The sequence below is a fragment of the Eriocheir sinensis genome, chromosome 25, assembly GCF_024679095.1.
Source record: "Eriocheir sinensis breed Jianghai 21 chromosome 25, ASM2467909v1, whole genome shotgun sequence".
NCBI classification, from domain to species: Eukaryota; Metazoa; Arthropoda; class Malacostraca; order Decapoda; family Varunidae; genus Eriocheir; species Eriocheir sinensis.
Genome location: NC_066533.1, coordinates 18,902,162 through 18,926,935, shown reverse-complemented (window position 1 = coordinate 18,926,935; position 24,774 = coordinate 18,902,162). Strand labels below are relative to the sequence as shown.

The 24,774-nt window shown below is 45.9% G+C and overlaps 1 protein-coding gene across 2 annotated transcripts in view; it reads left to right on the top strand.

Annotated features, from left to right (window-relative positions):
• LOC127003552 (chloride channel protein 2-like) overlaps positions 1 to 24,774 on the top strand; it is a 129,898-nt gene that overhangs the window by 88,926 nt on the left and 16,198 nt on the right. Inside the window, exons 1-13 of one of the 2 annotated variants that reach the window (XM_050870418.1) lie at positions 3,636 to 6,906; positions 9,719 to 9,873; positions 16,319 to 16,440; positions 16,778 to 16,992; positions 17,556 to 17,763; positions 18,972 to 19,097; positions 20,446 to 20,530; positions 22,649 to 22,750; positions 22,939 to 23,041; positions 23,323 to 23,472; positions 23,615 to 23,768; positions 23,904 to 24,019; positions 24,364 to 24,478. In XM_050870418.1, the coding sequence (XP_050726375.1) occupies positions 5,452 to 6,906; positions 9,719 to 9,873; positions 16,319 to 16,440; positions 16,778 to 16,992; positions 17,556 to 17,763; positions 18,972 to 19,097; positions 20,446 to 20,530; positions 22,649 to 22,750; positions 22,939 to 23,041; positions 23,323 to 23,472; positions 23,615 to 23,768; positions 23,904 to 24,019; positions 24,364 to 24,478 (3,106 nt within the window). In that variant the 5' untranslated portion in view covers positions 3,636 to 5,451. Of the gene's footprint in view, positions 1 to 3,635; positions 6,907 to 9,718; positions 9,874 to 16,318; positions 16,441 to 16,777; positions 16,993 to 17,555; positions 17,764 to 18,971; positions 19,098 to 20,445; positions 20,531 to 22,648; positions 22,751 to 22,938; positions 23,042 to 23,322; positions 23,473 to 23,614; positions 23,769 to 23,903; positions 24,020 to 24,363; positions 24,479 to 24,774 lie in introns of those variants that run through there. The other variant, XM_050870419.1, reaches the window with a different exon arrangement.

The window sequence follows — 24,774 nt, the reverse complement described above, 5'->3', positions numbered from 1 at the left end:
GGTGGTGGTGGAGGTGATGATGGTGATGTGGTAAGGGTGTTGGTGGGTGTGGTGGTATTGGGTGGGCATGCAGTTATGGAGGTGTGGAAATGGCGGTGTTGCAGGTGGTGATGGTGGTGGTGGTGATGAAAGCCGTGGTGGTGGGGGTGGAGATGTAGTTCTTTGTAGAGGTGATGAAATAGGAACATGGAAATTTCACTTGTCTATATAGTTGCACACACACACACACACACACACACACACGTTTGGGCGAATATTGGTTAGGCAACACCCGACTTTCGCGTGTTGAGTCACAGTCTTGGAAACTTTGAGTGTTGCAGTGTTTATTCTTCTTCAGGGGGAGGAGGAGGAGGAGGAGAAGGAGAGGAAAGTCGTGATGTACTGAGGAAACTTCTCTCTCTCTCTCTCTCTCTCTCTCTCTCTCTCTCTCTTTGTATTGCTTAGTGTTGAGAGAGAGAGAGAGAGAGAGAGAGAGAGAGAGAGAGAGAGAGAGAGAGAGGAAACGTACCCGTATTAGACTTGTATTTTTCTTGTATCCACTCCCTTTGTTTCACGTTAGAGAGAGAGAGAGAGAGAGAGAGAGAGAGAGAGAGAGAGAGAGAGAGAGAGAGAGAGAGAGAGAGAGAGAGAGAGAGTAAAAAAAGAGAAATTCAATACTTTTTTTTACGAATGCATAGACGATCATAAACTCCAGTCCCCTGTCTTTTATCTCCCCCTCCACGCCTGAGCTCTTGACCTACCCCCCTCCCTCCCTCCCTCTTTCCCTCCTGCCAGCTTGAAGGGGAGAGGAGAGAAGAGGGAGAGGAGAGGGAGGAAGATAGATAAGAGGTCATTTAGTGTGTCCCCAAACGTAAGGTCATGTTGAAAGGTAGACATTTGACTTGTACCATACTCGTGCCATACCTGTTTTGAATATGTAATGAACGTGTAGGTAATGTACATGAATCATACCTGTACCGAACCTGTACCCCCCCTACCCCCCCCGAAAGACAAAATTAACCCCAGAAATGTTTGTATGGAAAAAAAAAAGTGTAAAGCAAATAGGAAAATAGATCATAAGTAGACAAATGGACAATAGATAGATAGATAGATAGATAGATAGGAATGGTAGAGAGAGAGAGAGAGAGAGAGAGAGAGAGAGAGAGAGAGAGAGAGAGAGACAGACCAACACCACACCACCACCAACAACAACAACAATAACATCAACAACAACCAGACTGTTCGATTTTGGGGGAACGGTGAAAGTTAGAGAACCCAGCTCAATTCTTTTTGTATTATTCATTCTTGGTTTTCATAAATTTCATATAAGACTTCTTTTGAGCTTTATTTTATACATTGTGAAATATAAATGAGGTCTGTCTCTCTCTCCATCTATCTATCTATCTATCTATCTTTATATCTATCTATCTATCTATAAGTAAGTAATATAAAAAAATAAGTATTGTTTGTAAAGAAAGATAAAGGAATAGGTAGTAATTTTGTCTCTCTTGCTATTGATAGGAAGGTTAACGACATGTAATAGCTGGGTGTGGTGTGTGTGTGTGTGTGTGTGTGTGTGTGTGTGTGTGTGTGTGTGTGTGTGTCGATGGAGCCAAGCCAAGCCAAGCCAGTCTTCATATGCAATACCGCTTCCTCCTCCTCCTCCTCCTCCTCTTCTTCCACAAGGCCAACAAATCATTAAAACAAACTTTCCAGCTATCTGACCTGACCTCAACGAATGACCTAACACACACACACACACACACACACACACACACACACACACAGACTTCAATCCTCTATCTCCCACCTCAAATCACGTTTAGCTGTCAAAATTATGCAAATCCTCCTCTACATATACTCTCTCGTACCCTTAAACCCTTCACAGAGGTTAACGTCGACTTAGAACCTATTGTTAAGCCTTTATACCTCTCCAATCGTCTTTAGGGTAGCATTGAATCCCTTATACTCGATTTCAAGCAGTTTTGGTACCTATATGATCTTAAAATGCCTGAAAACTCTTTAAATTCAATCTCATATCCTTGTTAATGCTTTAGATCTCTTTCAGTCGCCTTCAGCGTAGCATTGAATCCTTTAAACTTAATTCCAATCAGTTATATATATCCCAGTTCCTAAAATGCTTCAAAACTCTTAAAATTCAACCTCGTATCCTTGTCGATTCTTTTAAACCTTCTTCAATCGCCTAGAGAATCACACTGAATCCCTTAAACACTATCCCAATCAGTTTTAAGCATCTTAATCCTCCTAAAATTCTTCACAAACCCTTTAAAAATCAGCCTCGTATCCTTAACATAAGCAAAATATCCTTAAAATCCTGCAGGTCCACCTCATTTTCATACACATCCTTCTTGAACCTTCAAAATTAGGTTAGGACTCCTTAATAAGACGAGAGATCCTTCTGGGAGTCGCTAAGGACCTCTCGTAGGATCGCCAGAGCTCTTAGGTGAAAATCTAGGCCCTCGGAAACAAGGCATTTAACGTCCGCTGTCGTAACTCATCTCTTGGTGCTGTTGTGGCTGTCCTCGGTCAAGCACCATTTTGTTAAGCTCCGGATGGTTGGTTACTGATGAGGCTGATAGTAAAGGAGGAGGAGGAGGAGGAGGAGGAAGAAGAATAGAAGAAGAAGGGGAACAGATGGTGGAATTGGTTTGTTACTTGTGATGCTGATGCTAGAAAGGAAGAGGAATTAAGAGGAGAAGGAGGAGGAGGAGGAAGAAGAATAGAAGAAGAAGGGGAACAGATGGTGGAATTGGTTTGTTACTTGTGATGCTGATGCTAGAAAGGAAGAGGAATTAGGAGGAGAAGGAAAGAAGAGGGAGAACAGAGGGAAATGCTGATAGTAAGCGAGGAGGAAGAGAAGAAGAAGAAGGAAGAAAGAAAAAGGGAAATAAGAGATTGGGATAAGTTGTATTATATTGGCGGGCTTTTTTTTCATTATTGTTTCCTTTTTTTTTTTGCCCTTGGGAATAAGGAAAGATAAATTGTGATAGAGAGAAAGGAAAGAACAATACAGCGACGATAACAATGCATAGGAAATGATAAAGTAAAGAAGAAGAAGAAGAAAGAAAGAGAGAGAAGGATAGTGAAGTTTCCATAGTGTCAGTGATGATAGAGACGACCAAGGCAAGAGAGAGAGAGAGAGAGAAATGCAGGTGGCAGGTTCCATAGGGCTGTAAAAAGAGGTTAATAGGGACGTGAAAGTTGGTTGTAGGGTAGGCAACTATGGTGATAGTGGTGGTGGTGGTGATGGTGAGACTGGTTGTGTGGTGGAGGTGAAGGGAAAAAACAATATCCACCAACGGTGATAGGATGTGGTAACGTGGATGGTGGCTGTAAAGACGTGTGGAGTTGGTGGAGGCAGGAGAGGGAAGGGAGAGAGGAAGGGAGTGGAGTGGGGAGGAGGCAAGACCCGACTGCACTAGAATCAATCTGGGTTTCATTTTTCGTACGTTGACCTGATTGTGTTTTCTTTCAGTAGGTCACGAGGGTTTCTGAAGGAAGGAAGGAAGGAAGAGGAGGAAGAAGAAGGAGGGAAGGGAGAGGGAAGGAAAGAGATTGAAATGAAAGAGGGAGGGAAAGGAAAGGAGAGACCTGGAAAATCTGATAACATACTTTTTAATCATCCTCTCGTGCTGCATGTGTGTGTGTGTGTGTGTGTGTGTGTGTGTGTGTGTGTGTGTGTGTGTGTGTAATAATCGAGTAATATCCTGAAAACAAAGTAGCACACGGTCCCTTAAGAGGAAAAGATTCAGGATAATGAGGGAACGAAAGGAACAAAGGCTGGAAGTTAATGAGGACGAGAAGGGAAGGTGAGGGCGAAGGAGGAGGACGTAAGAGGTCCAGGGATGAGGTCAGCGTATAGTAGGAGTATAAGGGACATGAGGGCAGGAGCTTTAGTGACTACAGGAGGGGTGAGGGGCGAGGGGCGAGGGGTGAGGGCGAGCAGTGCGTGAGGTGGCGGATCAAAGCACAGACAGTTGGCGGTGCAGCGTGGCGGGCGGCGGTCGTGTCCCCGTCGCTCAGTGCCTCGTCAGATTACCGCAGCGCCCTCCTCCTCCGCCCCAGACGCCCCCAGCACCTGCCGCGGCCGTGCCAGCGCCACCCATGAGCGTCGCGGGGCGCCCACCGGGAGCCTCACCGCCGCGTGCCGGCTGCCTCTCCTCCTCCCCCTCCGTCGTCTGAGGCGCTAGATGCTCGCTCCCTGGAATACCTCATTGGATTTTTGTGTGTGCGTGGGCGTGTGCGTGTGCCGGCGGAGACACGACGTGCCCAGTGTGCTCGGCGTGGCGGTGAGCGGCGGGCGTGGGAGTGATGCCCGCGCGTGTGGGGGGCGGTGAGGACGGGCGTGCATACCCCACTAGGAGGATGTCACCCCAGCTCCGGCGGGAGGAGTGCTGCGGCCCCGGCCTCCACCTCCTGGCGCGCGTCTGACACCCGCAGCACCCACGGGGGCGCCGCCCCGCGGCCTGGACTCCCCCGCGTCACGCCCAGACCGGCCCGGTCACGTCCGGGGCAAGGCTGAGGAACTTTTATTGTGACGTAAAGTTGTCGCGCGAAAGGGAAGGTTGTGTGAAGCGACGTGGCCTTGACGACGTACTCTCCGGCCGCCGAGCAGTGCCTTACAGCCTCGCAGTGCCTCGATGGTGGCGACGGCGGCGGTGCCTCGCGGAGCCGGCGTCCCTGTGCCCCAGCCCGGCCGCGTCGCGTGTCCCCCGAGTGTGACTAATGGTGCCGCGGTGGCGCCTCAGCCGTGCCGTGCTGCGAGGCCGTGTCGGCCGTGTGACCCGCGAGGCAGCCAGCAGCGGGGCCGAGCCAGGGACTGAGTCGATATTGCTCGGTGTCGCGGCGCCTGAGGTCTGCCGCCGCCTGAGGCCAACACGCCACGGCACGAGGCTCCGATACTGAGGCCAGGCAGGCATGGTGGCCTCGTGAAGAGATAGACAGCTTACCTAACTAGCCTTCACCCCCCCCTCCCCCCCTCCACGGAGCCCCGTGGTCGTGGGGAAGAGTGGAGGTGTTTCTGGTGCTTTGTTTTTGTGTTGTGAGAGGAGCCACCGCGTAGTTGAGGTCTCGAGGGGAGGGTTCTAAGGCCTGCTGGGGGCCCCGCGCCCCCTCCCCCCCACCCGCCTTGCAGATTTAGGGTCTCGCGTCCTGTTACCACACCTGCCAAGTTTTGACCCGCACCAATCCGTCACGTCCCCCCTCCCCGCCCGCTGCCGAGGCATCACCGGGCACGATTGCCGCCAGTGATAACATAACGAGCGTGAGGGGGCGCCGCCGTAGTAACATTTGCTGTTACTATTGTCGTTGCTGCTGTGGCCGAGAGAGGACGCTCGCCCGCCTAGAAACCTCTTTCCCCGCCTCATGCCGGGCGAGTAGAATGCATTTTGATGTGGACGCCTGAGTGAGGACGTCTGAGCTGCCGCAGGAGGGACGTGCCGCTCGCCAGGCATGAGTGGCGATCAGCGGGGAGTGTGGCGCCTGTGGGCCTGGGGGCGGCGGGGGCGGCGGCGGTACTCCCTGAGGGACGTGCAGTCTGAGGAGGACGTGTGTCTCTACCGCGGAGACCCGACGCCCGCCGTCAAGAAGGCCTCCACCTCCGAGGACCACCTGTTGGCCGCCCACCACCCCCGCCCGTACGCCCACCAGAACTCCGACGGCTCCCTGCCCGCCCTGCAGCAGTCCTTCTTCTGGCGAGTCGATGTGGACAACGACGATGAAGGGGAGGTTGAGGACGAGGACGAGGACGAGGACGAGGAGGAAGAAGAAGAAGAGGAAGATGAGGAGGAAGAGAAAAAGAAGGAAGTGGTGGCGGTAATAGAGAGGGAAGATGATAAGGAAAAGAAAGCAAAGGGGGATAAGGAAGAAAAAAAGGATCAAGAAAAAGAGAAGATGGTAGAGGTAGTAAAAATTGAAGAGATAGAAAAATGGGAAGTGGAAGGCGAGGAAAAGTGGGAAGAAAAGAAAATAGATGAAGGTAAATGGGACGAGGTAGATGATAATAAGATAGTTGAGGCAGAGGGGAGCAAAGCCGAGGGTAAGGCTGTCCGGGCTAGGGAAGAGCGCGAGAAGGGTGTGAGCGAGAACGAGAAGCCCGAGGAGGAGAAGGAGGGCAGGAAGCTGGGCGCCGTGCAGACCATCGTGGAGCGGCTGCGGGCGTGCGGCGTGGACCACGCGCGCGCCGGTGGGGACGTCGAGTGGCCCATGTCGCAGGACCGCTTCTGGACCTCGCAGGACCTGCGTCAGTTCTTAATTAACAAGGCGCAGCAGGAGCTCGGCGGCCCGTACGGCGCCAGTAACGACAGCCTTGAGATGAAACCTCTCGTTAGCAGTAAATGTTCCGTTGTCAACAGTGCGCCCCCGGTGGCCACCCCGCCCATACCCTCGTCCCCGGGCAGCCACCCCAGGTGGCGGCCCCTGGGGCGGCCCCTGGGGCGGGGCCGGGCGGCAGCAATGATGCGACACTGGCGGGGGCCCCGCTCCTCGGTGCAGCTGGAGCACATGGTCCGGCGGGACATGTCCCCACCGCCGCCTCGCCCGAGGCTGTGGTCGCTGCCCGCCATCATCATCACCGCCACCAATGACCCTTCTAAGTCTCCTTCGCCCCCCGGAAACAGCGCCAGCCTAAGCGACAGCATGAACTACCTCACCGTGCCAAGCGGGATCCCACGCCCGCGCCGCACCGACGACACTCAGAGCATCCAGAGCGAGCCTTGCCATGGCACCGGCAGGGACTCGGCTCCCTCCGACGATAGCCTCAGCGGCGACTCCAAGATGGGCTCCATCATGGATCTGTGGACCGAGCAGTGGCAGGGCCGCGAGGACGCCAGCCGACACATGTCCTCGCCGCCCCCCGACACCCGGCCCCAGGCCAACACGGAATACCTACAGTATGAGGAGTCCTTTGTAAGTGAGGCGACCTGGCACCGAGCCTGCATGACCCCCCATGCTTTGGCGTGCCGCTGCCTGGCCCCGCATCCCTCCCCCTCGTCCCCCGGCCCGCACACTGGCCCGCTAGACTCACTTGAGGGTAAAACAACAACCAGAGTAATGGTCTTTACTGCAACACACCGGTCAGGGGGCGGGGGCCTGGCGGCGGGGGGTGGTGGGGGCAGGGCTGGGGCGGCATTTAGTTACTCTCGCACTCACCTGTGTGTCCCCCGCACCCCAGCACGCGTGACGTCACTCTTGGTCACGTTCCAATAAAACAAAGAGTAAGCAGTGTGCATCCCCCCTGCAACACACACACACACACACACACACACACACACACACACACACACACACACACACACCTACTCTGTACCCAACGTGTCCAATCATCATTAAGACCAAGAGGATCTTTTTATAATCGGTTTCTGCTGCAACTCCCGACCTTTGCACAACACGACTAATAAACCACTTTTCCCCATTCTCTCTCTCTCTCTCTCTCTCTCTCTCTCTCTCTCTCTCTCTCTCTCTCCTATACATAATATTTACATAATTTTCAACCTTTCCTGCCGCCATTCCATTGACACACTTTTTTTCCTTTGTTTTTTCTATATTTTGTCGTCGTTCTCTTTAAGGTTTTCGACAAAATTTAATATAAAGACCAAAAACATTTTCTCTCTCCTTCCTCTTACAAATGCGCATCTCTCTCTCTCTCTCGCTCGCTCGCTCTCTCTCTTTTTCTCTCTTCGCCCTTCGAGACCGTCTTTATCAGTCTTTCCCTTTAAGAAATATTTATTCCTGTTCAGTGTTTAGTATCAGTTCACAATTTTCTCGGCTTTTGTAAAATTTTCCTTAAAAGGTTGTTGCTGCTGGGAACACTTTGCAGTTTGAGATTTCTATTTCAATTTTTCGAATTATGTTATTGTTTTCTTTCTCTGTCCGTCTATTTGTCTCGCTATCTATCTGTCTATCTATCAATCTCTATCTATCTATCTATCTATATCGTTTATTCATTCATTTTCATTATCTTTTTTCTCTTCAATGATCGCCAAAACAAAACAGAAAAAACAAATTCCTTTTCTTCCCATTTTGATTCGAGTATATAAAGATTTTTCTTTGTGCCAAACGATCGCCTTTTGTTTTCCTCGAATTTTCATATATTTCGAAAAACGTCGATTTTCTTCCGTCTCTTTCAACGCAGATTCTGACTTTTATATTGTAGTTCTTTCCTTCTCTCTAATCAACTCTTCCCGAATCCTTTCCTTCTCTCTAATCAACACTTCCCGAATCCTTTCCTCTCCTCTAATCAACTCTTCCCGAATCCTTTCCTCCTCTCTAATCAACTTCCCGAATCCTTTCCTCTCCTCTAATCAACTCTTACCGAATCCTTTCCTCTCCTCTAAGCAACTCTTCCCGAATCCTTTCCTCTCCTCTAATCAACTTCCCGAATCCTTTCCTCCTCTCTAATCAACTCTTACCGAATCCTTTCCTCTCCTCTAATCAACCCTTACCGAATCCTTTTCTCCCCTCTAATCAACTCTTACCGAATCCTTTTCTCCCCTCTAATCAACTCTTTCCGAATCCCTCCCCTTATCTTCGGCGCCATATGACCTTGCAATTGTGGCGCCAAGAACAGCGTGCCCCAATAAACATCAAACCGCTTCTTATCTTCAATCCCGTTCAATCATAAATTTCTGCTCTTCCCTTTAATCCTATGCTTTTTTTTTTGTCTTCCTCCCAAATTTATCATCCATTACTGCTTTACACCTTTTCATTCCTTTTCTCTTCGTCTACCTTCCCGATATATCACCTGTTATTTCTCTTTTCTTTGTCTCCCTCCCCTATTTATCACTTATCAAAACTACACATTGCAGGAAGAACAAAGGGGAAAGTGACATTGTATTTGGTGTACCGAGAATCGCTTTTCCTTGGCAATTTCTATCCTGTTTTCCCTGTGATGTGTAGTCTGCCTCTCCCACTGCAAGCTTGAAAATGTCCCGGATCTATCTGCGTTTCCCTTCATCCTAACGTTTGTTCTTGTCTTCCTTCCCAGTGAGTCACGTATCTCCCCCCTTTCTTTTATTTTTGCACGTTTTCTGGTCTTCCTCAACGATTACATCAAGCATCACTTCTCCTTCCCTTTGTCTTATCCTCTGAGATTAATCATAATTCTGCTCCTTCTCATATTCTTTCACTCCTTAATTATCTCACTCCCTTATTAAATCAAGCATCACTGTTCTTTCTCTTGTCTTATACCCAGATTTAACACATATTACTGCTGTTCCTTTTATCATTTCTCTTAATTATCTCACTCCCCTATTAAATCAAGCATCACTTCTCTTTCCCTTGTCTTATACCCAGATTTATCACATATTGCTGCTCTTCCTTTTATCCTTTCACTTCTTAATTATCTTCCTTCCCTATTAAATCATGTATCACTTCTCCTGTCCTCGTCTTCCTCTCGGATTTATCACGTATACCTGCTTTTCCTCAGACCCATACGTTTATCTTTGTCTCCCATCCTTAGTCACACGTATATACTTCATTTTCCCTTGCCTTCCTTTTTCTCTCTTTCTCATACATTTTTATCCACTCCTTCCTTTGTCAATCTTTCCTCATATTTTCTCATTCGTTCGGTCTTTCTCTTTCCCTCTCTCTTCCTTCCTTATATTCTATTTTTCCCTTTATCCTTTTCACCTCCCTTCGTTTCCCTCCCCGATTAACCATAACCACGTGTCACCACCCAACCCTCGCCTAACCATCCCCCCCTCTCTCTCTCCCCCCTCAGATGTATGGCCGCTACTCCGCGAACTTAGCGGAGTATGCGCGCCAAGAGGCCAAGAGATTACGGGAGGACGACCACCACAAGGACGAGGTGCTCTTCTCCAAGGAACTACAGCCTTACCGGGGGCGGGTAGCGAGGACTTGCATCTCCTTCATCAGGTAAGAGAGAGAGAGGAAGGGAAAGCGAGATGAAGATTGCTAGATAGATACACATAGATAGATAGATAGGTAAGTAGATGAACAGATAGATAGATTGCCAGATAGTTAGTTAGTTAGTTAATTAGTTAGATTGATAGATAGATGCACAGATTAATAGATGATAGAAAGGGGGAGAGATAAATGAAAATAGAAACAGAAAAAAAGTCAATTGAAAGAAATAAAAAAGGAAAGAAAAGGGAAAAGAGAAATTGAAATAAAAATGGAGAAGGAAATAAAAAGGGAAAAAGAGGGAAAAAAAGGGAAAAGAAGAAGAGGAAAGAGGAAAAAAGAGGCAGAGAGAGAGAGAGAGAGAGAGAGAGAGAGAGAGAGAGAGAGAGAGAGAGAGAGAGAGAGAGAGAGAGAGAGAGAGAGAGAGTTGTTTTGTTTATTGAGAGAAAAAAATATTAGTAGTGTTTTGTTAATTCATGTTTGTTTTCTTACTGTTTATTTGTTTAATTATTTATATATTTATTTTTAGAAAGATTATCATTAGTAAATAATCCTTTCTCTTGTTGAAGTATATTTGTTTACTTCGTCCATTCATAAACATCATAAAATTCTAAGAAAACATAATAATAATAATAATAATAATAATAATAATAATAATAATAATAATAATAATAATAATAATAATTAGTTATATGAAAGAAAAAATATATATATAAAAACAGGTGTCATAAGGTGCTTAAGAAGTGTCGAAATTAAGCAAGAAATAAATAATGATAAAAAATAAGAAAATAATGAAATAAATCGTAAAATAATGGATAGAATAATAAGTAATAATAAGTTGCAATAGTTATAAAGAGTAAAGAGAACAGAAAATCATTTATATATTACCTTTTTTTTCTCTTTTAGTGTTTCTCTTTTTCTTCTTTCCTTCTCTTCTTTCTTTTTGTTCTTTCTTTACTATTTCCTCTTATTCTTTCTTTCTATTTCCTTCGTTAAATGTTTGGGTGTTTTATGACGACCAAAAGTAAAGATTATAATGTTGACAGTGCTGTGTGTGTGTGTGTGTGTGTGTGTGTGTGTGTGTGTGTGTGTGTGTGTGTGTGTGCGCGCGTGTGGCTTATTGATCGGTGGCTGCAGGAGAAAGTGAAAGTTTTTAGAAATTATGATGGATAAGAAGATTTATTTTTCCTTTTTCTTTTTATATTTATTTATTTTATTCCCTTCGAGGTAAACTTTTCTTTTGGTATATTGGAACTTCTTTTTACTTTGCATTCAGGTGTGTGTGTGTGTGTGTGTGTGTGTGTGTGTGTGTGTGTGTGTGTGTGTGTGTGTGTGTGTGTGTGTGTCTTAACCTGCCAATAACCTTTCTGGGTCAAGGACGGACCATGGTTTGATTTTTAAAAGTTTACCTCAAAAACACACAAAAAAAGAAGAAAATAGGAGTTGATTGAAAGTTCGGAGACGTGAGACGAAGATGTAGTAGTAGTAGTAGTAGCAGTAGTAGTAGTAGTAGTAGTAGTAGTAGTAGTAGTAGTAGTAGTAGTAGTAGTAGACTTATCGAGTTCTAGATGTCAAGGGTCGTAGTTATGAAGGCATGGATAGATTACTCACTCTGTTATACTTACTGGTGGTAGTCGTGGTGGTGGTGGTGGTGGAGTAGGTAGTGGTGGTGAGTTCATGATGGAGGTGGTGACACATTCCTACCTCACCACCAACCACCATCACCACCACCACCACCACCACCACCACCACCACCACCACATTGATCCCCCGCCCGTTGCCGCAAACCAGACATCCTCCTCCTCCTCCTCTTCCCCTTCCTTCTCCGTCTTGCACCGCTCAGCATCGGCCATAGTGACTCAAAGCACATCGGGTTATTGCAGTCACGGCTTCGAAATTGTCAAAGAAAACGCAAACTTGACAAAGAAAATGGGAAAGTAATGCTATCGGTGTAATTTGCGGTGTTGTTGGTGGTGGAGGTGGTGGTGGTGATGAAGGCCGCTGAGGTGGTGGTGGTTTTGGGAGGTGAGGAGTTGAAGGAGTGAATAACGTGTGGGTGGGAGAATTTTGATAAGGAAGGAAGAGAGAGAGAGAGGGAAAGAGAAAGAGGGAATGAATGAGAAAATATGAGAAAAGATTTACAAAGGAGTGGATGAAAATGTATGAGAGGTGATGTTTAAGGAAGAGAGAGAGAGAAAAGAAAGAGGAAGAGGAGAGAGAATTGATATGGAAGAGAGAGATAAAGAGAACGAAAGAGGAAATGAATGAGAAGAGATGAGGAGAGAATAATAAAGAGGTTGAGAAAGGTATATAAAGAAGGAAGATATGATGATGAAGGAAAGATAAAAGGAAGAAAGGACAAGGTAAGGAATTAATGAGGAAATATAAGAGAGAGAGAAAGAAAAAAAATGAGAATGAGAAGAGATGAGAAAAGAATAACAAAGAAGGAACATGAGGAAAGTTAAGAAAGGTAAAAGAAAGAAAGATTTAATGATGAAGGAGATTAAAAAAATTATATTAAGTAAGGAATTAATGAGAAGGATAGAAAAGAAAGAATGGAGGAATAGCATGGAAATGAGATCAGAAGGAGAAGAAACAGAAGAAGGAATGGAAAGGGAAGAGAAACAAAAGGAAAGGGGTAGAGTAAAACAAGAATAATGATAAGGATGAAGGAGATAAGAAAGAATTAGATAATGACGTATACGAAGGAAGGAGATGAAGGAGATAACATAAGGAGGCGGAAATTAAGGATAGGGAGAGATAAGTTAAAGGTGTTAATGGGAGTAAGGGAGGAAAGGAAGGGAGGGAGAGGGAGGAGGAGGAGGAGGGGTCAAGAGTTAGGTCAGATTCAGTCAGTGCAGTGGTGTCCTCCGTCTCTCTCTCTCTCTCTCTCTCTCTCTCTCTCTCTCTCACCTCCAACACAGCTAATCAATATATTCCTGTAAATAATGACAGCCTGCACCCCCCCTTCCTCCTCCTCCTCCTCCTCCTCCTCCTCTTCCTCCTCCTCCTCCTTCTCCTCCTCCTCCGTGCATTGGTACTGACCGCTCGTAACCTCCCTCGCTCTCTCGTGACTTTCTTTTTTTTCTTTCTTTCTTCCTTTCGTTTATTTTTATCCCTTCTCTCTCTCTCTCTCTCTCTCTCTCTCTCTCTCTCTCTCTCTCTCTCTTCTTTCTCTCTTCTTTCTCTCGTTTTGTCCTATGTCCGTCTTTCGTTTCGGGGTTTTGCAAGAACTTCCCACTAGTTTATTAAATCATCCCTCCTCCTCCTTCCTCCTCTCCCTCCTCCTCCTCCTTCTCCCCCTCCTCCTCTTCCTCTTCCATCTTTCCCTCCCTCTCGTTCGTTTTCTTTCTTTCCTTTCTTCCTTCTCTCTCTTGCTTGACTTCCGCCTTCCTTTTCCCTTTCTTCCTCTTCCCTCTTCTCTCCATTATCTTCCCTCCTTCCTATTTCTTCTTTTGCTTCCTTTGTTTCCTTCTATTTCTTCTTTGTTTACTTCCTTTCCTCTCCTTTCGCCCCCCACCCCTCTCACGTCTCTCTCCTTTCCTCTCTCTCTTCCTCTCTCCTTAGTTTCTGTTTTCCGCTCAATTTGTCCCTGAATACATTAGTTTCCCTTCAACACAAAAAACACGCAAAATACAAAGCAAATCCTACCACCAGCCCGGGCTCTTATCTCAAGGCGGTGAAGAGGGCGGAGGAGGAGGATTCGAATGCATGTGTAGAGGGTTGGATTCGCGATTATGCAACAGCTCAACGGGATGGAAAAAGATCGAGACGCAAAATTGGTCGGAGGCAGATCGATAAGGGCAGGGACGGCGCCTCAAGGTCACGGCGCATTTAATTAAAGGGATGGGAAGGGATTTAAATACCCACAAGGTGTATGGGGGTATCGGGACTAGTCGGGACGTAGCGGGGAGGAACGGGACGGGGACGGGGTGGGGCGTGGTCGGAACGGGGTAGGGTGGAGTGTGTGGGTGGATGGAAGAGGTGGAGGAGGAAGGTAATGCAAGTGGAATGTGACGATTAGTATTCCTGAAATTTAGTATTGAGTGTGTGTGTGTGTGTGTGTGTGTGTGTGTGTGTGTGTGTGTGTGTGTGTGTGTGTGTGTTTGCCGTGTGATGGATGTGGTGTGACTGTTATGAAAGTGAGGAATGCAGTGTGTGTGTGTGTGTGTGTGTGTGTGTGTGTGTGTGTGTGTGTGTTCTCGGGTCCCTCATATGTAAAAATAAATCACAGTAATATAGATTTTTTTTTTCTTATTTACTGATTGCGTCTTCATTTGAATAATCACGGAATGAAACACGGAGGCTTGACATGCTGGATCTGACCCTTTAGAGAGAGAGAGAGAGAGAGCCTTTTAGAGAGAGAGAAGAGAGAGAGAGAGAGAGAGAGAGAGAGAGAGAGAGAGAGAGAGAGAGAGAGAGAGAGAGAGAGAGAGAGAGAGAGAGAGAGAGAGAGAGAGAGAGAGAGAGAGAGAGAGAGAGAGAGAGAGAGAGAGAGAGAGAGAGAGAGAGAGAGAGAGAGAGAGAGAGAGAGAGAGAGAGAGAGAGAGAGAGAGAGAGAGAGAGAGAGAGAGAGAGAGAGAGAGAGAGAGAGAGAGAGAGAGAGAGATGTTGGACAATCTTCCCTTCTGCATTATTCATATTCTTCCTGCATCATGTCCACGATCTGACCTTAGCGCTTGACACACTAAAGAGAGAGGTGTTGCTTAGCGATTATTTCTTCTGCGTTATTCACTTGCTCTCGTTCCTAATTTCGTTCTTCCATTCTACATCCTTCATCTTCCTCCTGCATCATACCCGGATCTGACCTATTTTTCCGCCTGACCCACTAAAGAGGAGGTGTTGCTTACCGATTATTCCTTCCGCATGATTCACTTACTTGCGTGTCTAATTTCAACAACAACAGCGTGGAAAAGGTGGCCTGACCGCTGGTTCTTGGATCATTAACTCCTTAAGTCCGTGATGGCTTAGACTGGGGACGAAAGTGACCCTTAAACCTGCTGAAGCTAAGCGATTCACTGCCCTAATTAGGTTTTCAGGTCTAGTGGTTTCGGCTATAGAGGTAGAATCGAGCCCTCAGACCCATAGACATTAGGCTTGAGCTAGAGACGAAACCGACACTTCAACTTTTAGGAGTTAGTTGATCCGATGCACAATTTAGCTCTGTAGGTCTAGTGATGTCAGGTATAGAGGTAGAATCGAGCCCTCAGACCCATAGACGTTAGGATTGAGCTAGAGACGAAACAGACACTTCAACCTATAGGAGTTAGTTGATCCGATGCACCAGTTAGCTCTTCACCGTTTACCGTTGATGAAGTTTCAGGCCCCGGTCCGCCGCCATAGCAGCGCTCCAGGTTAAGTGATGTCAGGTATAGAGGCAGATTGGCCCCGCAGACCTATAGGCGTTAGATCATCTGTCCGTGGTCGAAGTAACATCAGCCACCACCTCCTGCGATGTCCTGATCTCCCGTCGTGTCAGTATCATCGACTCATGCCCTGGACGCGACAACAAAGCTCACGATACCTCCCTGGGTAGTGATGTGATTGCGTGAGTGAAAGGGGGAGTAGGAGGGGGGGATTCAGGAAGTTAACCCCCCTTCGCCCCCCTCCGTGGTTCCCCCTAACGAAATTAGACCACGGGAAGGCGTAGGAAGCGTTGCGTAGAGGCCAAGGCTTGTGGTGTGAGGGAGGACCTTGCATGCCGGAAGGATAGAGAGGACGAAGGGCGGTACGGTACGAGGTGGACGGGTTGAGGTTGGGCTTAGAAGGTGATGACGGGTGGTATGTGTGTTGGGTGTGTTCTGACGGAGTGGGGGACAGCTGGAAGGGAAAACACAGTAGATATTGATTGTTATGTTAGTTTATGGTCATTTACTGACGGTGGAAAAGTCTTAAATTGTATGTTAGTGACGTGAAAAAGTAACTCATCTTTCACGGCTCGTTTTATGCCTTTTTGGGGGACTTGTTGTGGTGGTGAGTGATTGCATGTTGGCGTGAAGGGAGATTGAGTGAGTGTGTGTGTGTGTGTGTGTGTGTGTGTGTGTGTGTGTGTGTGTGTGTGTGTGTGTGTGTGTGTCGCTTGCTTTCTCCTTTTTATTTCTGGTTTTCTCTTCTTTCTTTCTCATTTTTCACTGATGCTGTTCTTTTTCTTTGTCATTTTCTCTTTTTTTCCTACATTTTCCTTATGCTCACGTCTGCTTTTTCTTCCTCCTCCTCCTCTTCCTTCCTTTCTTTTTTTTTCTTTATTCCTTATTTTCTTTATCATTATTCCTCTACCTCTCGTCTGGTCCATGTTCTTGCTCATCTTATACTTCCTCCCATTGGCATGAAAGGGAGTTCGACGGTGTGTGTGTGTGTGTGTGTGTGTGTGTGTGTGTGTGTGTGTGTGTGTGTGTGTGTGTGTGTGTGTGTGTGTGTGTGTGTGTTACCTTTAATCTGATCTTTCCCGTGACCGCAGACCAATATGGGACCACACATTCGCAAGACTCGGCGAGGACTGGGTCTTCCTCTTCATTCTGGGAACACTCATGGCCACTATCTCCTTCCTCATAGACAACATCGTAGTCATCTGTTTCGGAGGTAAGGGTTCCGATGCTCCTTGTTCTCCCAAGATTATTATATCCCAAGGTCTTTGTATTTACCAGCTAAGGAGTCACGGTTATGTTACTGAAATCTCATTGTTGCATGTGTTATTAAAGAAATTGTTATGCTAGAAGCTGAAACTAATACAATGATTGCGCTTTTGTTTATTATATCTACACACACACACACACACACACACACACACACACACACACCATAAGGGCAGTGTGTAGCGGACTTTTTTTTGTCATTAATACTTTTTTTTTTGCCCTTGAGCTGCTTCCTTTCCCGTAAACTAACAAAAAAAAAAAAATCATGTTTCTCCTTCCTACAGGCCGAATGTACCTCCATGAAAACCTCGAGCAGTTCCATTGGTCGTTGCAGCTCTTCTCATGGGTGCTAATCCCCACACTACTAGTAATATTCTCAGCGGCGTTCTGTCAGTGGATGGCTCCCTCAGCAGCGGGCTCCGGCATCCCCGAAATGAAGACGATCCTGCGAGGCGTGGTCCTGAAGGAGTACCTCACGTGGAAGACCCTCCTAGCGAAGGTAATGAAATGCCCACAACTCCTACGGTAGCCTCAGGAAATCCTCCCCACTCCCAGGAAAGCCTTAGGGAATGCCCACAACTCCTACGAAAGCCTTAGGGAATGCCCACAACTCCTACGAAAGCCTTAGGGAATGCCCACAACTCCTACGAAAGCCTTAGGGAATGCCCACAACTCTTACGAAAGCCTTAGGAAATGCCCCCACATCCACGAAAGCCTTAGGATTAAATACCCACAACTCCCACGAAGGCCTTAGGAAATGCCCCCCACTCTCAGGAAAGCCTTAGGAAATGCCCCCCCCCCCTCCCACGAAGGCCTTAGGAAATGCCCCCCCCCCCCCCCACTCCCACGAAGGCTTTAAATACCCACAACGCCTACGAAGACCTTAGGAAATACCCACAACTCCTACGAAGGCCTTAGGAAATACCCACCACAACTCCTAAGAAATCCTTGTCAAATATGTGTGTCCCTGGGTGCTAAAAGGTTGAAAAATACCGACTTATTATATTATAGTCTCCCTTTATTCCCACGCTTGATGAATCTCCTGTTTCTTCTTCCCTCCAGATGGTGAGCTTGGCGGCGGTTCTTGGCTCCGGGTTGCCGCTGGGTAAGGAAGGCCCCGTGATGCACATGGCTAGTATAGTGGCCACCATGCTCACCAAGACACTGCGATACATCAAGGGCACCGTGGAAAACGACGCCCGCTCCATCGACCTGCTAGCCGCTGCGTGCACCATGGGCGTGGCTGTGTCCTACGCCGCCCCCATTGGAGGTGTGTTCCCCCACCCCCCCCTTGCGGCACCCCACTTCCTGACCCTCCCCGCCATGTCGATCATTAGCCGGTCATTCATTTCTCTTCCCCGGCATCAGTTTATCAATAGGTGGATAATGTTTCTCCACCACAACACAACAGAAAAACTAGGTCATGGGCTGGTAACAAGAAGGGGACATGTATAAGCAATTAAGTTATCCCGGCTCACTCCTACCCACAAGAACATGTTTTCCGCATTACTGTTCTCCCTTACATACACTCTTATCACCTGTGCCTTTGAGTTTTTACGTTACTTTGTGTGTTTTGAGCCTCTCCTAGTTGCTGTAATCTTATCATGTAATGCCAGACGGGGACGTGAATAGCAAGGTCTCCCGCCTCACTCCAGCCCACAAGAACACGTTTTTAACATTACTTTTCTCCATTACATACACTCTTATCACCTGTGCCTTTGAGTTTTTACGTTACTTTGTGTGTTTTGAGCCTCTCCTAGTTGCTGTAATCCTCTCTTATATTGAAATGCCAGACGGGGACGTGTATAGCAAGGTCTCCCGTCTCACTCCAGCCCACAAGAACACGTTTTTAACATTACTTTTCTCCATTACATACACTCTTATCAGCTGTGCCTTTGAGTTTTCACGTTACTTTGTGTGCTTTGAGCCTCTCCTAGTTGCTGTAATCCTTTCTTGTAATGCCAGACGTTTTTCACATCACTTTTCTCCATTACATACACTCTTATCAGCTGTGCCTTTGAGTTTTTGTTACTTTGTGTGTTTTGAGCCTCTCCTATTTGCTGTAATCCTTTCTTATCTTGTGATGCCAGACGTTTTTCACATCACTTTTCTCCATTACATACACTCTTATCAGCTGTGCCTTGAGTTTTCATGTTACTTTGTGTTCTGATTGAGCCTCTCCTAGTTGCTCTAATCCTTTCTTATCTCGTAATGCCAGGAGGTTAGGTTAAGAATGGAATGTACACAGAATCACAAAAGTAGGTATAAGTATTGTAAGTAATAAGTGTGTCTCCCTCCGTCCATTAGATTTCCGCATTCCATTACATATATATATATATTTTTTATCAGTATCAGTTTATTACAATCTAATCACTCTATTCCTCCTCAGAGATTTACTTTTTAGCATCGAGGTCACCGTTCTTCCTCCTCAGAGATTTACTTTTTAGCATCGAGGTCACCGTTCTCTTCTCCCCGCAGGTGTTCTCTTCAGCATCGAGGTCACAACGGTCTACTTTGCGGTTCGAAACTACTGGCGAGGGTTCTTTGCTGCGGTGGTCGGTGCCATGTTCTACCGGCTCATGTCCGTCTGGTTCATGGGAGAGAGTAAGTAACGTCTCTTTTATCTGTTTGGTGTGTTTGGAGTGATGACTGACCCTTTGTGACCTCATGTGACATGCTGTGACGTTTCCCTAATGCCCTCCTGACCCCTGCATGAATGGCCAGGTTGGGTCGAGTAGGGTGCCCTCACGAACCTGTGCCAAGAAAGACATATATGTTAGTTTTCTGATGGTAATGTTTTTATGTCCCAGAGGAAGTTTAGATTTGACTTTGCAGTGATTATGTGTTCTAGTTTAGTTTTTTCATCGTATTATAGTGTTTAATTAGGGCCACTTTCACGGTTCGCCATGATGGGTTAATTTAGTCACCGTCCGAGCCGATACCAAAGACTGAAAATTTCTTGTGTTGTGTCCAGTGGTTACGTTTAACTCTAGAAATTTGAGGAAACCATACGTGGGAAATCTCTCATATGTGTATCTGGTGTTGCGTCGAAAACCTAACCAATTGTGAAGTGTTGGATATTGAATAGTTTGGCTTGGGCGATGTCAAAGCCACCGTGTTAGACTGTGAAATTGGCCCTAAAAGTGTCTATCAGTGTCCCTTCCCTCCTATGACATTACCACGTTAGCCAGGTGCTCTAGACGTGACAGCTGCATGTACGTACCTCTGACCCCAAGTTACTGTGTGTTGAAGTCCATGTGCCCAGCTTGACTTATCCTCTCATACCACTTGCGCTGACTCTGCATATATACCTACATGTCCCATTGTTGTTTTTTTACTTAGTTCATGGATTAGTATTGAGTATTTTTTTGATTATCTAATTGTTGTTGTCATGTACTACTATACTTTGAACTATTAGTGCTGTTAGTTTGTATTCCACAGCACTGATGAGGTGTGACTTAGTGGTGTTTTTTCTTTGCTAAATGACTCGGGGTAGCTACGGGAAAGTCATATTGAATTGCCGTGTCTATTTTTTTCTATTACCAAACTCAAAACTGCTTAACCTTTGGCATTCTTCTTTTGATTACTACAAGGAAATCATATTAAATTGCCATAACCCACTTTTTGAATATTTTGCTAGTGACAAAATTGGAAACTTCTTTAACGATCATCATTTTTGTTTTAATTACCACAAGAAAATCATAATAAATTGCAGTCATTATCTGTTTTTTTCTCCTAACAAAACTCAAAACTTAACCTTTGCCATCCTTGTTTCAATTACTAGAAAGAAAACACTTCAAATTCCAGTGATTAGCTTTTTCCATTCTACCTTATTCATTGTCATTTTCATTTTAATCACCAAGACGAGAATGATTCACCCGTAGCTCCCTGCACGTAACCATGTGTAGCCCCTGTTAACCTGTAGTCTGTATGTTGACCGTGCACCTCACAGAGACCATCTACCCGCTGTATAAAGTGGATCTTAACTACGACTACCCCTATGATGTCATTGAGCTGCTGCCCTTCCTCTGTATCGGGTATGTATCACTTGCTATGGGGGACGAGGCTTGACGAAGTACATTAACCTGGGTTGTTTTGATTCCTGTCACATGCCTGCCTTGTCCAATGTTACTGATGCCTCTTACGGACAGTCTCGTGTTGGTACTGTTCGTGGGGGGTAATGTAACTCAGGTTTGGGAAAGGTACAGTGTGGATTAAGGGTAAAAGAAAGTGGAATTATCAAGGTTATGAGTCTCGTCACATGCTTTCCTTGTCCTGTGTTACGATTGCCTTCCTCAGACAGTCTCGTGTTGGTACTGTTCATTGGGGTGACGTAACAGAGGTATAGGGAAGGCAGTGTGGATTAAGGGCATAAGAAAGTGGAATTATCGAGGCTATTAGTCTCGTCACATGCTTTCTTTGTCCTGTGTTATGGTTACCTTCCTTGGACAGTCTCGTGTTGGTACTGTTCATTGGGGTGACGTAACAGAGGTAAAGGAAAGGCAGTGTGGGTTAAGGACATAAAGAAGTGGAATTATCTGGGTTATTAGTCTCGTCACATTCCTCCCTTGTCCTATGTTACTGTTACCTTCCACGGGCAGTCTGATGTGTTGGACTGTTCATGTGGGTGACGCAGTGCAGGTAGAGGAAAGGCAGTGTGGGTTAAGGGCATAAAGAAGTGTAATTACCTGAGTTTTTATTCTCCATCACATTCCTGCCTTGTTCTAAGCTACTGTTACCTCCCTCAAGCAGTCTGACATATTTGGACTGTCCCTGAAGGTTACATAACACAGGCATGAAAACAGAGGGCTGGGTTAATAATAGCTACCCATTCACCACACTGGAGACCCTTATAAAACCTGATCAATAGCTTCTGTATGGGGTCATTTGTCATTACGTAAAGAGAATGTTATGCTTCTCTGCTTCATTGATTTCCGAGCTGCCGTTGATAATATGGTATAGTTTTTGTTGTTTTGAACCAATGACGTACAAGAAGGGAATATGCTGGGAGGGTTTTGGAATTCAGTATTAACCCAGTAGCAGCGGAGATCATGTTTCTTAAAGGCCCCTCTAAGTGAGAAAAATGAGAAAAAATCATCACTCACACAAACCATTTCATAATACATATCAACGCATTTGCGATCAGTTTATGTATCATCTGTTTTTGGAGGTTTATATCATGGCAGAAATTTGGCCCATCGCTGGTACACGGTAAAGCCACAAATTTGTTCCGTTGCTGTTACCGGGTTAATAGTATTTTCAAATTTTCTCAGTCAAGAGGTTTTTCATGAGTAATATTTTAGTAGATTTTTTTCCATGGTTAACTTTGGGATTTTTTTTTATAGATGATGAGAAAAAAGTGTAGTTTGTCTCTGGGTATTGTTCTTAGTATTTTATTTTTCTCTGTGTGTGTGTGTGTGTGTGTGTGTGTGTGTGTGTGTTCTTTCCAATGTCGTAAATCAATGTCAATCAATGTTAATGAATCACCTTATACTAGTTTGATGTGTTAGTGTGCATGTAGTATGTGTCCTTGGCTGTATTACATGTTCATAAGACTGTCTAAAGAAAGTATGATTGCGTATTGATCAATGGGGAATGACGTCCATTCTCAATATTTTTCTTTCATTCATATGGCAGACAAGATTTTTTTGGCTAACTGTACGGTAGCAAGAATGACGAGAGCTATTCATGATGCCGCTGAGGGTTATGCAAGGATTCTAGACTCTTTAGGGTTAAATATATAGTGAGGACTTCTTTCTATAATGTTTTGAGTCTCTGTTCACAAAATCTTCAGAGGGTTAAGTGAGGATTCTAGACTCTATGGGGGTTAAGTGACACCTTGTATATGTGAGGTTTTGAGTCTCTGTTCACAAAATCTTCAGAGGGTTAAGTGAGGATTCTAGACTCTATGGGGGTTAAGTGACACCTTGTATACGTGAGGTTTTGAGTCTCTGTTCACAAAATCTTCAGAGGGTTAAGTGAGGATTCTAGACTATGGGGGTTAAGTGACACCTTGTATCTATGAGGTTTTGAGTCTCTGTTCACAAAATCTTCAGAGGGTTAAGTGAGGATTCTAGACTCTATGGGGGTTAAGTGAGGCCTTGTATCTGTGAGGTTTTGAGTCTCTGTTCGCTAAATCTTCACGTCTCTGGCAGGATCCTGTGTGGGTTCGCCGGCTCGCTCTTCGTCTACCTCCACCGGCGCTACGTTATGTTCATGAGGCACAACAAGACACTCAAGACGTTCCTGCAGAAGAAGTGAGTCATGGGTGATGGTGGTAATATGTAGTTGATAGGCAGAACATCATGATAGATTTTTGTACCCTATAATCCTCTACATAATGTTGAATGTTTATAGTCTGTGTCCCTCTACAAGCAATATAAAACCTTTAAAAACAACACATCTATGAATATTTGTAACCTGTGCCCCTTGCGTCCACCTCCAGGCGTTTGCTGTACCCAACCTTCGTCACCATTGCTATCTCCGCCATGACCTTCCCGCTGTGCCTGGGACAGTTCATGGCAGCCACACAGCCCTCAAGCAAACAGGTGAGACGAGGGAGAGCAGAAGGGGACATTACCTGCTACATAACGTCTGCTCGCTCTACATAAGACGCTGCTTTGAAATAACTCATACCTTTCCTTCGTCACATACTCCTATTATTTACCGTGCATTCTATCATCCGGGCAGATTCAGGAGAGCATAAAGGGACATTACCTGCTACATAATGTCTGCTTGCTGTACATAGGAATAATATCTGCTTTGAAATAAATACCTTTCCTTCGTCACATACTTCTATTATTTACCGTGCGTTCTATCATCCGGGCAGATTCTTCAGCTGTTCAGTAAGGTGACGTGGACGGTGACGGCCCCAGACGGCATCATGAGCAAGGACCAGCAGGATATCCTCACGCACTGGGTCCCCAAACCTGAAACCGGGAACTTCCACCTCAGCCTCTTCATCTTCCAGCTTGTGTCGGTGAGTGACAAGGAACGTGTGTATGGAGGGAGAATGAAAGGAAGAATTGTTTTATTTTTATATTATTCCTTATAGTCCTTAACCACTTTGCTCCTGGTGTTGATGCTCTGTGATATAACAGACCTTTGCTTTCCCTCCTCAGGTGTTCCAAATAGCCATCGCCTCCACACTACCAGTCCCGTCCGGTATTCTGATTCCACTCTTCAAGGTTGGGGCAGCGTTCGGCCGACAGGTTGGAGAGCTCATGGTATCCCTCTTTCCGCTGGGCATCGTTCCAGGATTCCCCATTGTGCCTGGTGAGTTTTGGGGTGTCATTGTATAGTTTTCCCAGGTTTTCTTCTTATCTGTAAGCTTCCAGAAACTCCTACTGTGAGGCGCTGGCTATCATGTGTTTGAAGATACCCTAAACTTAACCTAACCTAACCTAACAGGAGCCTATGCCATGGTGGGTGCTGCGTCCTTCTGTGCTGCCATCACCCACACCATCTCCATCTCCGTCATCGTCTTTGAGCTGACCGGACAAATCACTTACGTTATCCCCATCATGGTGAGTCCATACTTCTCTCCTCTGACCGTTCTCTCAAAGTCTTTTATACAGTTTTTATACAGCTAGTTGTAAACCTTTCACTGAACTTGACGGGAGAATTGGTAACTATAGAAACTTTACCCCAACGTTGCCAGATTGTCGTACCCAGCCTCTAATATTTACCAGTGTCCGACCCAAAAACTGTCTCTTGGGCCCCAATAACGAGGTTGATTTGTTGTTATCGTTAAAATAGTTAATTGCTGATGTTTCTTGGCAATAGTTATGTGTCGGAAACTGGTCAGCACTATGCTCTGATCTGTCATCGGTACTGTACCCTCTTATATTTGTTTCTTTGTGCTCATCAGATTGGCGTTCTCATATCAAACTGCATCTCGTCATTGCTGCAGCCATCCATCTACGACAGCATGATCCGCATCAAGAAGCTCCCCTACCTGCCGGACATCGTTGCCACCACCTCTAGTAAGTCCAATATTCTGATGGGACTCACCTGAGACTCTATCAACAAACGAATTAAACAACCCCCTCCTGAAATTGATGATACACTATGCTCCTGTCCACCCAGCAGTGAATGGGTACTAGGTAGTAATCGGGGGTTGTGTCCCGTCTCCTGGGATCTGTTCTCTTCTATAATTCCTTCCCCTTCTGTCTCTCTCCGGTATATGACCACATGTTGCGCCGACTAAACGAAACTTCCAACTTCCAACTTCCTGAAATTGATCTATCTTTCACCCACTCCTCTTGACTCTTTTGTAGGA